The sequence below is a fragment of the Aquarana catesbeiana genome, linkage group LG01, assembly GCF_042186555.1.
Source record: "Aquarana catesbeiana isolate 2022-GZ linkage group LG01, ASM4218655v1, whole genome shotgun sequence".
Lineage (NCBI taxonomy): Eukaryota > Metazoa > Chordata > Amphibia > Anura > Ranidae > Aquarana > Aquarana catesbeiana.
This window is the reverse complement of record NC_133324.1, coordinates 547,713,427-547,725,449: the sequence shown is the minus strand read 5'-3', so window position 1 is coordinate 547,725,449 and position 12,023 is coordinate 547,713,427. Positions and strand designations below refer to the sequence as shown.

General features: G+C 40.5%; 1 protein-coding gene across 10 annotated transcripts in view; it reads left to right on the top strand.

Annotated features, from left to right (window-relative positions):
- The window catches only part of TCF3 (transcription factor 3), a 163,242-nt gene that overhangs the window by 116,447 nt on the left and 34,772 nt on the right, over nt 1–12,023 (top strand). For 7 of the 10 annotated variants that reach the window (XR_012235608.1, XR_012235605.1, XR_012235613.1 and 4 more), the window contains 3 exons: nt 2,482–2,638; nt 3,253–3,494; nt 8,125–8,357. Coding sequence is in view for 3 of the 10 variants with exons in the window: in XM_073595509.1 (XP_073451610.1) it covers nt 2,482–2,638; nt 3,253–3,494 (399 nt within the window). In the remaining 7 variants the exon portion in view is untranslated. The remainder of the gene's footprint in view (nt 1–2,481; nt 2,639–3,252; nt 3,495–8,124; nt 8,358–12,023) is intronic. The other 3 variants (XM_073595509.1, XM_073595480.1, XM_073595488.1) reach the window with 2 other exon arrangements.

Sequence of the window (12,023 nt, the reverse complement as noted above, 5' to 3'; positions counted from 1 at the left end):
AGGGTGGTCCTTTGAAGAGTCTTCAGACAGAGAGCTGTTACTAGTTACACAAAACAACCAAAGGGCCTGGAGGTTGTTTTGTGGGTATTTGGAGTACAGGTTAGAGACGGGAAGAAAACTAAGGCTACTTTCACATTGGGGCGCCGGCGGTAAAGTGCCGCCTTTTTTTAGCAACGGTTTACCATCGTTTTTGCTGAGGTTTTCGGCCGCTAGCAGGGCGCTTTCAACACCCACTAGCGGCTGAAAAAGGGTTAAAAGCGCCGCTGCAGTGGCACTTTGCCGGAGGTTCGGCGGCACTGTCCATTGATTTCAATGGGAAGGGGCGCTTTAGGAGTGGTGTATACACACTGGAGTAAGAGGAGAGGCTCTATACAGGTGCTTTTTAGCAAAATAGTACCTGTAAAACGCCTCAGTGTGAAAGCAGCCTTAGAAGGCAAAATGAGGGATGGGAAAGATAATAGAACACACAACAAAACAAGGTGTAATGCCCCGTACACACGGTTGGATTTTCCGACGGAAAATGTGTGATAGGACCTTGTCGGAAATTCCGACCGTGTGTGGGCTCCATCACACATTTTCCATCGGATTTTCCGACACACAAAGTTTGAGAGCAGGATATAAAATTTTCCGACAACAAAATCCGTTGTCGGAAATTCTGATCGTGCGTACACAAATCCGACGGACAAAGTGCCACGCATGCTCAGAATAAATAGAGATGAAAGCTATTGGCCACTGCCCCGTTTATAGTCCCGGCGTACGCGTTTTACGTCGCCGCGTTCAGAACGATCGGATTTTCCGACAACTTTGTGTGACAGTGTGTATGCAAGACAAGTTTGAGCCAACATCCGTCGGAAAAAATCCTAGGATTTTGTTGTCGGAATGGCCGAACAAAGTCCGACTGTGTGTACGGGGCATTAGTCTTATTTGGAAATGCTATTAAGAAATCATGTTTTCCTTACTAGAACTATTTTAAGAGCACAATCATTAGGTGTTGGCATTCTCTTGCAGAAGCAATGAGTGTTAGTTAAATGCCTCCTCCGAGAAATAGTTATATGCAATTTTTGCTGTTGTCAATTATGCATTTAAAGTGGTTCTAAAGGCTGGACTTCTTTTTTTTTTTTTTTAATTCTTTACCTTGATGCATACCCACTCACTGTATACTTACCTGATCCCGATCCAGCGTTGTGCCTGTCTGCAGTACTTTTTTCCTCTCTCTCTGCTCACTGAGGCAGCAGCAGGAGCTATCGATTCCTGCTGCTGCCAATCAAATCCTGTGAGCAGGGGACAGGGTTGAGCAGCATTGTGTGCGCCAATAGACGTGCACACAGACCGGCTCGGGAATGAGCCTGCAGGTGCGCCCCCATAAGAAACTGCTTCCTATGGTGGCACGCGGAGTAGAGGAGCACAGCGCCAGCAGGAAACTCTCTATGCAATACCATTGCAATACCATTGCAAAGAGCAGGTAAGTATAACATGCTTGTTTTAATTTTTAAAAAAATTGTTACAAATGCATTGACTACGGGGAAGAATGTTGCAATTTTTTAAAATTGTTGGTATTTCTTATAGATTCAGTCCACCAAAAAATTATTTTCAGTTTTTAGTAGATTTTCCACCTCAGTGCCTGCAGACTGTTGTGAAATTTTTTTTAGGAGGGAAATAACCTATCACCAAATATCCATAGTCGTCCTATTTAATAGATTCCTTGAGAATTCGGGGGTTTATTCACTACCTGGAAAGTTATATTTTGGATACTAAAATTACGAAGGACAGTAGGTTATAAATGTTGACTGATTTAACTTTGAATAATATCATGGCTTTCTTCCAGGTAATTTTTAAACTTGGGTCTATATTACAAGCCTTTCCTTTAGGATCCTTGCAGATGTATGATGGGGCTACCTTAGCCCTGGTTCACACTGAATGCGACTTTTTTTTAAATCTTTGTACTTGAAGTAGCACTAGTTTAAAGCCGAAGGTGAGTGCGGTTTCAGGTGCAACTTGCCCGACATCTTTGTGACTTCCTGCACAGATGTCTAGGCAAGTCGCAACTGAAATCACAATAAATGCAGGATCCTTTTTTTCAAATCGGTGTGGCACCGCAAAGTCTGAGTCGCATTGGTTTGAACCGCTCCATTGCCGACAATAGGGAGCGACGTGTCATGGGATTTGCAACTGTCAAATCGCATGACAAGTCGCACCGGTGTGAATGGGGGGCTAAGTGAATTCATTTTGAGTGTGACCAAGTTGATGATGCAAATCATGGACAGTGAGCTGTTTAAAAGTTAATCAGGGTTTGCATCCTCACATAAGCTGTTTGGTTAGCCTCAAGAAAACTTAATAACTAATATTATAGTTTAACAGCTGATGTTTTGGTCTAGGAGAGTGGACATGTGATAGCCTTGAATATCTTTTAATTTCTTTTACACTGTATGGTGGTAAAGAAACATGAAGTTTAATCTTCTTCTTTTTTTTTCCCCACCTCAGGACTCCCAGCTGTGGTCAGGGCGGTTGTGTCATCTGTAGTATCAGACATAAAAAGGGAAAGTAAAGAAGATGAAGAGAATCGGTCCCTGGCTGATTTGTCAGACGATGATAAAGAGTCTAAACCACAGAGAAGCCGGACACGCTGCTCAGTGAACAGGTCTCATTAAGTGGGAGGGAAGCATGCACTCCAGGGTCAATGGCTACTATAAATGGGCATTTTTTTTTTTTACCTAGCAGGAGCTGGCTTAGAGACTACTTGTTTGAAAAAGGAAAAATTGTAAACAGTATTTTAGGTCATGTATAATGCTTACCTATGCCACCTCTGTTGCACCCAATCTTTGCTCTCTTGCTGAGCTAGAAGTGCCTAAAAAAAAATATTATCCCCCTCCCCCAATGCTTAAATATCACTAGTGTCCCTTCATAGCTACTAGTTATGTAGTGGCCATAGGGTAAAAGAGGAATAGGCTCCTAGAAATGTCAGATGATGAACATTCTGTCAGCACTTCTATTTGAATACAGAGCAAAGATTGGATACAACAGAAGTTGTTTTGGTAACAAAATGTCTTACAATTTTTTTTTTTTTAAGTTGCATAGTTTAATAGCAGTAGATAGTGATTATAGCGTAGGACCACCACTAATGCATAGTATATTTGGCTTGCCAACAGATTTTTTCCCTTAAGCGCCCCATCTCCACCCCAAACATCTCCTTATGTTCCATATATGTACCTATATATATATACTTATCCTCTCAACTCCACCTCCCCTCCACAGTCAAGATGAAGATGATGAGGAAGATGATAACCTTCCTCCAGAACAAAAAGCTGAGCGTGAGAAGGAGAGGCGAGTGGCAAACAATGCCAGGGAACGACTTCGAGTCAGAGATATCAACGAAGCATTTAAAGAGCTGGGGCGGATGTGCCAGTTGCATCTTAACAGTGAGAAGCCACAGACCAAGCTCCTGATTCTGCACCAGGCCGTCTCTGTCATCTTGAGCCTGGAGCAGCAAGTGCGAGGTGAGCGGGACCTGCTGCGAAGTGGTGGGGCATGGATCTGTCTGTCTGTTCCTCCCTCCTCCTCTGCCCTCCACAAATGAGATATACATGCAGAGTACCCCTTCTAACTCGGTCTCCTGCTTTGGGGCATTGCATGTATACTCTCTTCTCCCATCCTTGCTTGCTAGTGTTTTGCATTCCCTTTCTTTATCCAGAAGGGACACATTTAGTTAATGTGTGGGTTAAAACACCACTGGTCTTGAGGGAAAAAAATTGGCTTTCTCCCTTTTGCTATTTAAGGCAGCAGGTTTCCCTTTAGCGTATGAGAGAGAGATGTCATTTAAAGGTCACAAATTTTATTGTAAGAGGGGAGTTTATCATGACTACCTAAAATCCCTAACCCAGTACTTTATACCCAATACAGTACAAATCCTTAGGTGTATGGAAATAGGTTATACTAACCATTTGCAGCTCTGATATGATGATTCAGTAAATATGTTATTGTCAGAGAAGAGTTTATCATGGCTAGGCTACCTGAAATCTTACCCAAAAATTTATACCTGACCATACAGACCCTTAGATGGATGAAAATAATTTATACTGACCTCTTACAACTCTGATGTGAGGATCGAGCAGAGTTCTTCCCCGCCAAAAACTGTCTGCCGTGTGAGCAGTAAGGGAGCAAAGTCACTAAAGACAGAGCCCCATATATAGGGGTTACATGGGTAAGTATAATTTTACACATTGGCCTTCTGATGTGCTCCACTTGAAACAAAATGAATAGTTTGGCTAAGGCTCTTCTTTAAGGTAGAGTGAGTGTGTAAAAAGTAGATGTTTTAACACGTGTTTGTAACTGGCTGTGCATGCTAAATCTACTCATTCTCAAAATAATGCATCCATTTCTGTGCAAACTCTTTCATCCATATCTAAATATTATTGGTGAGGTTTATGGATATCACCTCTGCTTGTCCCAACTGCCCATTTAAAATGAGTGGGTTCAGTTCTGTGCTTTGCTCTTCTTGCATCGGTTCTTTTACACATGTCTTTACAAGGCTTCATATTTCCTTTTCTGTGTCATCTTCTTACTCCCCATGCTACCATCTTTTATTTTCCACAGACAGTTCTCCAAACCCTACCTCCTCCAGTGCTTGCATCCTCTCCCCCCCCCTCCCACACACTGCCCAATTGGCTTTGCACTCGCTGCTCATTTAAAGTGGCAGCTGAGGGACCTGTGGGTCTGGTAGTGCTTCTGATACATGCTGCACCAGCTCAAGTGTATATATATACAGATGCAGTATAGTTTTAGATTTACTTTGAAGTAATTGTCTCATTTCTAAATGTTCATACTTGACAGGGATAGGCATACAAGGCAAACCTCTTCTCTTGTAATCACAAAGCTACTTTTGTTACTCCAAGGTTAATTCTAATATGGAGAACAAAATCTGATTTATATTAGATCAATCATATTAGTTTAAAATATTTTTTAATTTTTCAGACTGAGAATCCTCATCGTAATGCTAAACTTTTTGCTGGGGTGGTGGTGTGTGTTTGTGTGTGAGTGTACATTAAATTAAAACTAGATTGAAATACTTTATATAAAATTAATTTGGACAGTGACAGAAGCATTTAGTCTCTTATAGTGGTTCACTATATTGCCTGCTGCTTGCTTTATATTTTGACTTCTGTCCTTTTTGCCAAAGAAAAGACATTACTGCTCTAGAAATTGACCGGTATCAATATCGGAGGAATCGGTGCAAAGTTCCTTACACAGGACTTTCCTATAGAAAAAATACAAGCATATATATACTGGCTGCTGCTTACTTGTTTAGAAACGTTTTGCTGTTTTTGAACTGTCAATCTTAGTTTCAGTGTCACCCATACTATATTGTGGTGTTACTCTGAAATATCAGATTTGCATCATTTTAAACCAGCAGCTATTTACCTAAAGTCTTAAACATCTCCAGCTTGCAGGAACTCTGTGTACTGTCAGAATAACTGTCTTGCCCAATACAATAAGAGACATTTAGGGGTCTATGTATAAAAAGTTTGCTTAAAGTGTCGTTAAATCCACATCATATAAAACTATCAATGAATATTGCATTACATGCTGTTCATACTCGGTCACTATGATATTCGTTTTCTGTATTCTCAAAAAAAAAAAACTGGTTGATTCTGCCGCTTTCTTTCTATCTCTACCTTCTGTTCATGTCCCCTATTCAGCTAGGGATTTATCAGTTGCGGTGGCAACTCTGCAAATGCTCAGTTTTCAGTGAGTTTCTATGCTAAGCATTTCCTACCTATCACATCTAAACAGCCCATGTGACTATAGAGATGTGGGTGTATACACAGTGGTAAATGACAGCCCACTCCCTCCCCCCTCTATGTCCACTAACAAGCTAAACACAATGGGGATGAGATATTACATGTAGATTGTTACATAGTAGGTGAGGTTGAAAAAAGACACAAGTCCATCAAGTCCAACCTATGTGTGTGATTATGTGTCAGTATTACATTACATATCCCTGTATATTGCGGTCATTCAGGTGATTATCTAATAGTTTCTTGAAGCTATCAATGCTCCCCGCTGAGACCACCGCCTGTGGAAGGGAATTCCACATCCTTGCCGCTCTTACAGTAAAGAACCCTCTACGTAGTTTAAGGTTAATGAAGTGACCAAGATAGATTGCCAAAAAACTAATAAAGATTTGATTTAAAATATATATTTCTATGACCATTTAAAACTGTTTATTGATATTTATTTTTACTCTGTATTCCAAAGGATGTTTTTTTACATTTGACCAGCAGCAGAGGACTAGAAGCTCCTCCTGCATGTTTTCCTCCAGACAGGCTGGGAAAGAGTTGGGTCATGTGACATCTGTATATCGGTTAGGAAAAAGGTGCTTGGATGTTTGTTTTTTTTATTAAAATAACTTACAGTACCATTATCCACCTACAGAAATAGAAGGGACAGTGTGTGTTTAGTATCACTTTAACAAATGTGACACATCCGCTCAGCAACAAAACTAGCTGTATTCTGTGTTGTATGATTTTACCTGCCATCTAGTGGCCATAATGTGGTATTTGTTTTAAAAGACCCCATTCAGAAAAAAATAATTTTGGCCACTAGATGGTGCTTTTGATCGTGCATGATAGATAAAACAAAACAAAATATGGCAAATTTTTTCTGGACCTGTGTCCCATTCATTCAGCAAACTTTTTATACATAGACTCCTTATTGTCTCACCCCTGTTTCTTAACAACTGGCGCCCTCCTACTCTGTTTAGAAATGTCTTTGTTTGGGGAATGAAAGAGAATTAATGAAGGCTTGCACTTAATTACACAAGGCCTTAATTAAAAATCCCCCCCCAAAATATCCCCCGCTCCACATAGGAGCTGTACATGTTTGAATTCTTTTAATTACAGAATACCCACCTTCGTGTTTTTGATCCTGTAAAACGGATGTGATCATTTTTCAAATGCCTAATGTGTTTGGGAATGTTTTATTACATACTGCAATTTCCAGCTACCATAATCCAAAACTTTTCAGTCCCTAAATCTTTTTATTGCAGTATTGTGCATCTATTCTGGCTTGCACTTTGTAGCAAAATATTAGTTGGATGGCTCTCGACAATATAGTTTCCCCAGAGCCTTTTAGAATAAGAATGTATTCAAATGTTTCTCAGCCATATTAGGAAGATACTGGTAAAATGTAAGCTTTAATTTTTTTTTTTTTTTTACATGATGCATTGCAGAATGGTCAAGGTAGTTTGCCGCTATATAAATGATTCAGAAACTCTATTTTCTAAAATGTCTAGATTTAGGCCTAAAATACTGGCATTTTATATAGAAATAAGTATGATCATAGGCAGAGGTGTTGGGTTCTATTTATATTCAGGCAAAACAGAAGTAAGTCCTTCTGCAATTAAAAAAACTATTAAAACAAAAATGGTAACCTGAGACATGGATCTCAGAAGAAAGGTGTTCTTCACAAATTTTTAGGTGGAGAAATATTTAGAGATTGAGCCACAAATATCTCTGGACTATTGTGTCCTTACAAGAGTAAACTTTAACACTGTATATTTGCACAATGTTCAAGTTACAGATTGGCAATAATTTGATTAATTTTTATTGCGGGCACTTCTCAATGTAGGCAAATAGAGTGAAAAGTCTATGTGCTAAACTTCAATTCTTTTGTAAAATGGCTTGCCTTCCTAATTTCTTACATTACAAGCCGCCCTTTTTTTTTTTTTTTTTTTTTTTTTTTTTTCGTGTGTGTTTTTTGTTTTTTTCCCCCCAACTTGTATTTTCTTTGCTATAGTAGATCTCTGAACTCTTTAATTGACTGATTTATAATAGGATAAAGGATAAAGACTGTAGTCCCTAAAGTCCGCTGTAGTAGAAGTGGATGTTCTTTGATACCCAAAATACATATGCATGTCTACGTTCTTTTACATAGGCAAGGACGGCTTTAATAACTGAACTGGAAACCCTTCGTTTTCTTGCCTGCATATAGAAAGAATATAAACAGCACTGCCTGAGTGAGTGTGTGTGTGTGTGTGTGTCATTTGGCACCCCTGGTAATGAAAGGTTTATTGGGGCCCTGAGCTAACCCCTCCCCCCTTTAACCATTCACTTTCCTGGGGTCCAACAGCGGAGGAAGCATTAAGGAGGAAAACCCCTTGGAGGACAAGGACAATCGAGATCGTGAGAGGAGGATGTCAAACAACGCGCGAGAGAGAGTGCGTGTCCGTGATATCAATGAGGCTTTCAAGGAGTTGGGCCGCATGGTGCAGATGCATTTAAAAGCAGACAAAGCCCAGACCAAGCTCATCATCCTACAACAGGCCGTGCAGGTCATTATGAGCCTGGAGCAGCAAGTGCGAGGTATCCTCCACTAAAATCCACAACTTCTATACTCCAGCTAATTTTTCTTTCTTTCTTATTCTGAATCCATTTAACCTAGTCACTTTTCCACTTGACCCATCTATCATAGTTACTGAATTACAGTAAAGAAACCATACTCTACTACCTGTCATACTAAAACATGATTTCTGCTTATTTCAAAACACATCTTATAATTGACAAACTAGCATCAAAGATGCAGGTTTTTACTATGGTACACCAGTTTTAAGAAAAATTCAGTTTTTTCATCATTCATTGAGGGACACAGGAATGTAGAAATTCTTACGTTTTGGGTTATATGCTGCGACCTACAGGTGCTTTGGACACTGGCAAATAGAAAAAAAATGTAAGGCCTGCCCCCCTTCTCCATATAACCCAGCCTCATTTCACCCCGCCTCTTATCATTGAACCCCCGGTAGGCAGGGCAAAATGCACCAGGGTGTGTTTTGGTGGAGGCATGTAGGCTGAGGCCGCTCTTTATGATTTATTCACCTGGGCTGGTCAGGAGTAGCAGCAATCCTTTCCTCTTTACATTTATTAACCCCCTGGTATTAAGACAAGCCTGCACCCCATGTTCTGGGACACAGGGATATGCTTTCACCTCTACTTTGAGCAGTGCCAAAAGCAATCAAACAAGCCGCCTCTGCTCAAAAAATGTCTAGCTATATTTTTGCTAGTTTTCTTTTTTTTTTTCTTCACTCAAGGTACTGTTACATCATTGATATTTTTCCTTCCATTACCTTAAAAGGTATTTGCTCTCCTCCTGAGGGAAACCCTGTATCCTCGGATAATGCTTAAACTCGGTATTCCCTCTCCCCAAAGGGCCTTCCGTATTAGTCTTCTGGGAACAATGTCCACTGCTCCCTCCCCTAGCACGGTTCTAACCCCTTGGTATCTTTCAAAGGCACCTGTTCTTGTTAACCGTGGACTGGACTTTATGCCCTAGTGGTGTTTTTTTTTTTTTTTTTTTTTGGCATCCCCAATGTGGGACACCTAGGCAACCTTCCTTAAACTCCACTTATATAGCATATACAAATGTGAAGTCATATTGTAATTGAATGCTATTAAAAATTACCCTCTTCTTTTCAATCCGCCCTCCAAAAATGTCAGTTCCTGCTTGTGTGATTGGCTTACTGATTTTCCCAAAAGTCTGCACTAAGATACAAGTCCGATTTGGGAAAGCCCCTGCAACAAAAAAAATATTTTTTGGTGAGATCCTCCCAAATGGAAATCCCATTAGAGGGATGCAGACCCTGCGATTTTCCTCGCTAGAACCCTGCAAGTGCAGCAGCTGACTGATAATTATGAAACTCCCATTAGATTTCATTCCACATTGGTAAACAGATATTTCTTCAAGATAACAAAAGATGGGAATCTGCAAAAAGTTTGTTAAAATCCTTGCAATGTACATAGATCACCCAGAGGGAAAAGTGTTTGTTTTTTTGTTCCCCCCCCCCCCTCAACAAAAGTGGGGGTTACTCTTTTAAGAAAGCCAGTTTTCTATGCTCTGATTTCCAGAATTTTCTCAAAGAGCCCAGTTCCTGCATGTTTCCAATGGTAGGAGCCTCACACATGTCTAGTGCTGGTAACTATTGATCACCAGCAAGTGAGACTGACTAGCTTACATCCTACCTAAAGCAGCCTGTACCCTCTGGTTTAGTGGCATCTTCCCTAGCAGTCAGTGTAACTTTTCCTTGCCCTCTAAGAGCCAGTGGGGTACTAGGAAACCTGTCCTTGAAGTTTTGGTCTTCTTTAGTCTCTCTCTACGCCCCCAGGCAGTCACTGTGCCTCTAATGGTCCCAGACATGAACCCTCCACTGGGTACTAAATGGTATGCATTTAAATATACCCCACGTTATTTAAAGCCCATCTCCAAATGAGTTTGTCATGTGGCAATAAATTTCTGCGTTCCCCTCTTGTATGACAATATAAGTGTGGTATGCGAAGAGTATGGAAAAACTACGTTTGCCTCTTGGAAATTTAGATAAATTAGAAAATTATCATACAGAATGCATTATCTGACCGACCTATTGATTTAAGTTGTCACATTGAAAGGTGAGTGTATTGGGATGAGGATAGAGTGAATCAAATGTGGACAAAGGAACACCTTACCTGGGCTAATTATAAACAAGGACTATATTGACACATTGAAAGTGGACTGTTGTACATTTTATTACTGGACTTTTGTTCAGTTTGGCATTTTTTGCACTTTGATTTTTTTCACATTGTTTTATATAAATTTTGTGTGTAGGTGTGTGTGTGTGTGTGTGTGTGTGTGTGTGTATATATATATATATATATATATATATATGTGTGTGTATGTATTATATACACATACGTTTATGAATTTGAGGGGAGTATTTAATTATTTAATGAATTTGCATTTATGGATTTGTGCACATAGGGGAATTTATTGCATGTATGTTAAAGTGGTTGTAAACCCTCACATATACCCAGTCAAGTGAACAGCCTCAGATCATACACAGAGATAAAGCACATCCTCCTACATAGGTTTTACTTGCTTATCTGCAGTCTTCTCTTCCTTACACCCCCTTCAAGAGGGCAGAAAAGTGTTAAAACTTTTCTTGATTTGTCAGTAGCACAGAGGAGGAGGCGGAGAGGCTGCAGTAACAGTGTGTGAGAGCACACACCCCCCTCCACACAGCAGAAGAACTGTTCTGAATAGACAAGCTGTGTGCTGAGCTCTCCCTCCTGACATAAATTTATCCCATGTGTTGGAAAAACTCAGAAGTTACTCATGCTACTAACAGTGGAACCTAGCGACACTTTCGAGCTTTGGAGAGAGATACTACAGATATATGTGCTTTGGTCCAATGCCATGACTGAGGTTTACAACCACTTTAAATTTTACATGCTTTGTGTAGTAAGTTTAATCGCACACTTTTTCATATTTTGTGCACTTTTGTATTTATAGCAATGTTCAGATTTTTGTTTATCTACTGGATATTTGTACAGCTGCTGATGGGGTAGGTTTTTAGCTTTAGGTATATTGTTCTAGCACAGATTTCCATTGGTTTTTATCAGCTTGGCACTGTAAACCCTTCACCACTGCGAAAGATTTGTGAGTTCACCCGTTGACAGGGCGAGTGCCTTGGTCTTTTCGTTACTTTATGTTGAGGATGTTCTTCTCAACATCGGGTTCTCTTTGGAGGCTCCATTTTGCATTCGGGCATTTCTCCCTATTCTGGCATCAGAGGTTTGTGCAGGTGGGTGTGCTTTTTTATGCATGGTAGGATGAAATTATTCTCTAGAACAGTGGTTCTCAACCTTCCTAGTGCCGTGACCCCTTGATAAAATTTCCCATGTTGTGGGGACCCCTAACAGTAAAATTATTTTTGCTGGTCGCGTTTGCTGGCACAGTGGCGGCGTTTGCTGGCACAGTGGCAACAATTGATGGGCACAGTGGCTGCACAGTGGGACGTTTGCTGGCACAGTGGCTGCGTTTGGCACAGTGGTAACAATTAAAGGGCACAGTGGCTGCGTTTGATGGCACAGGTGGCAACGTTTGCTGGCACCATGACGACAATTTATGGGCACAGTGGCTGCGTTTGGCACAGTGGCAACAATTAAAGGGGTCAGTGGCTGCATTTGATGGCACAGTAGCTTCGTTTGATGGCACAGTGGCAA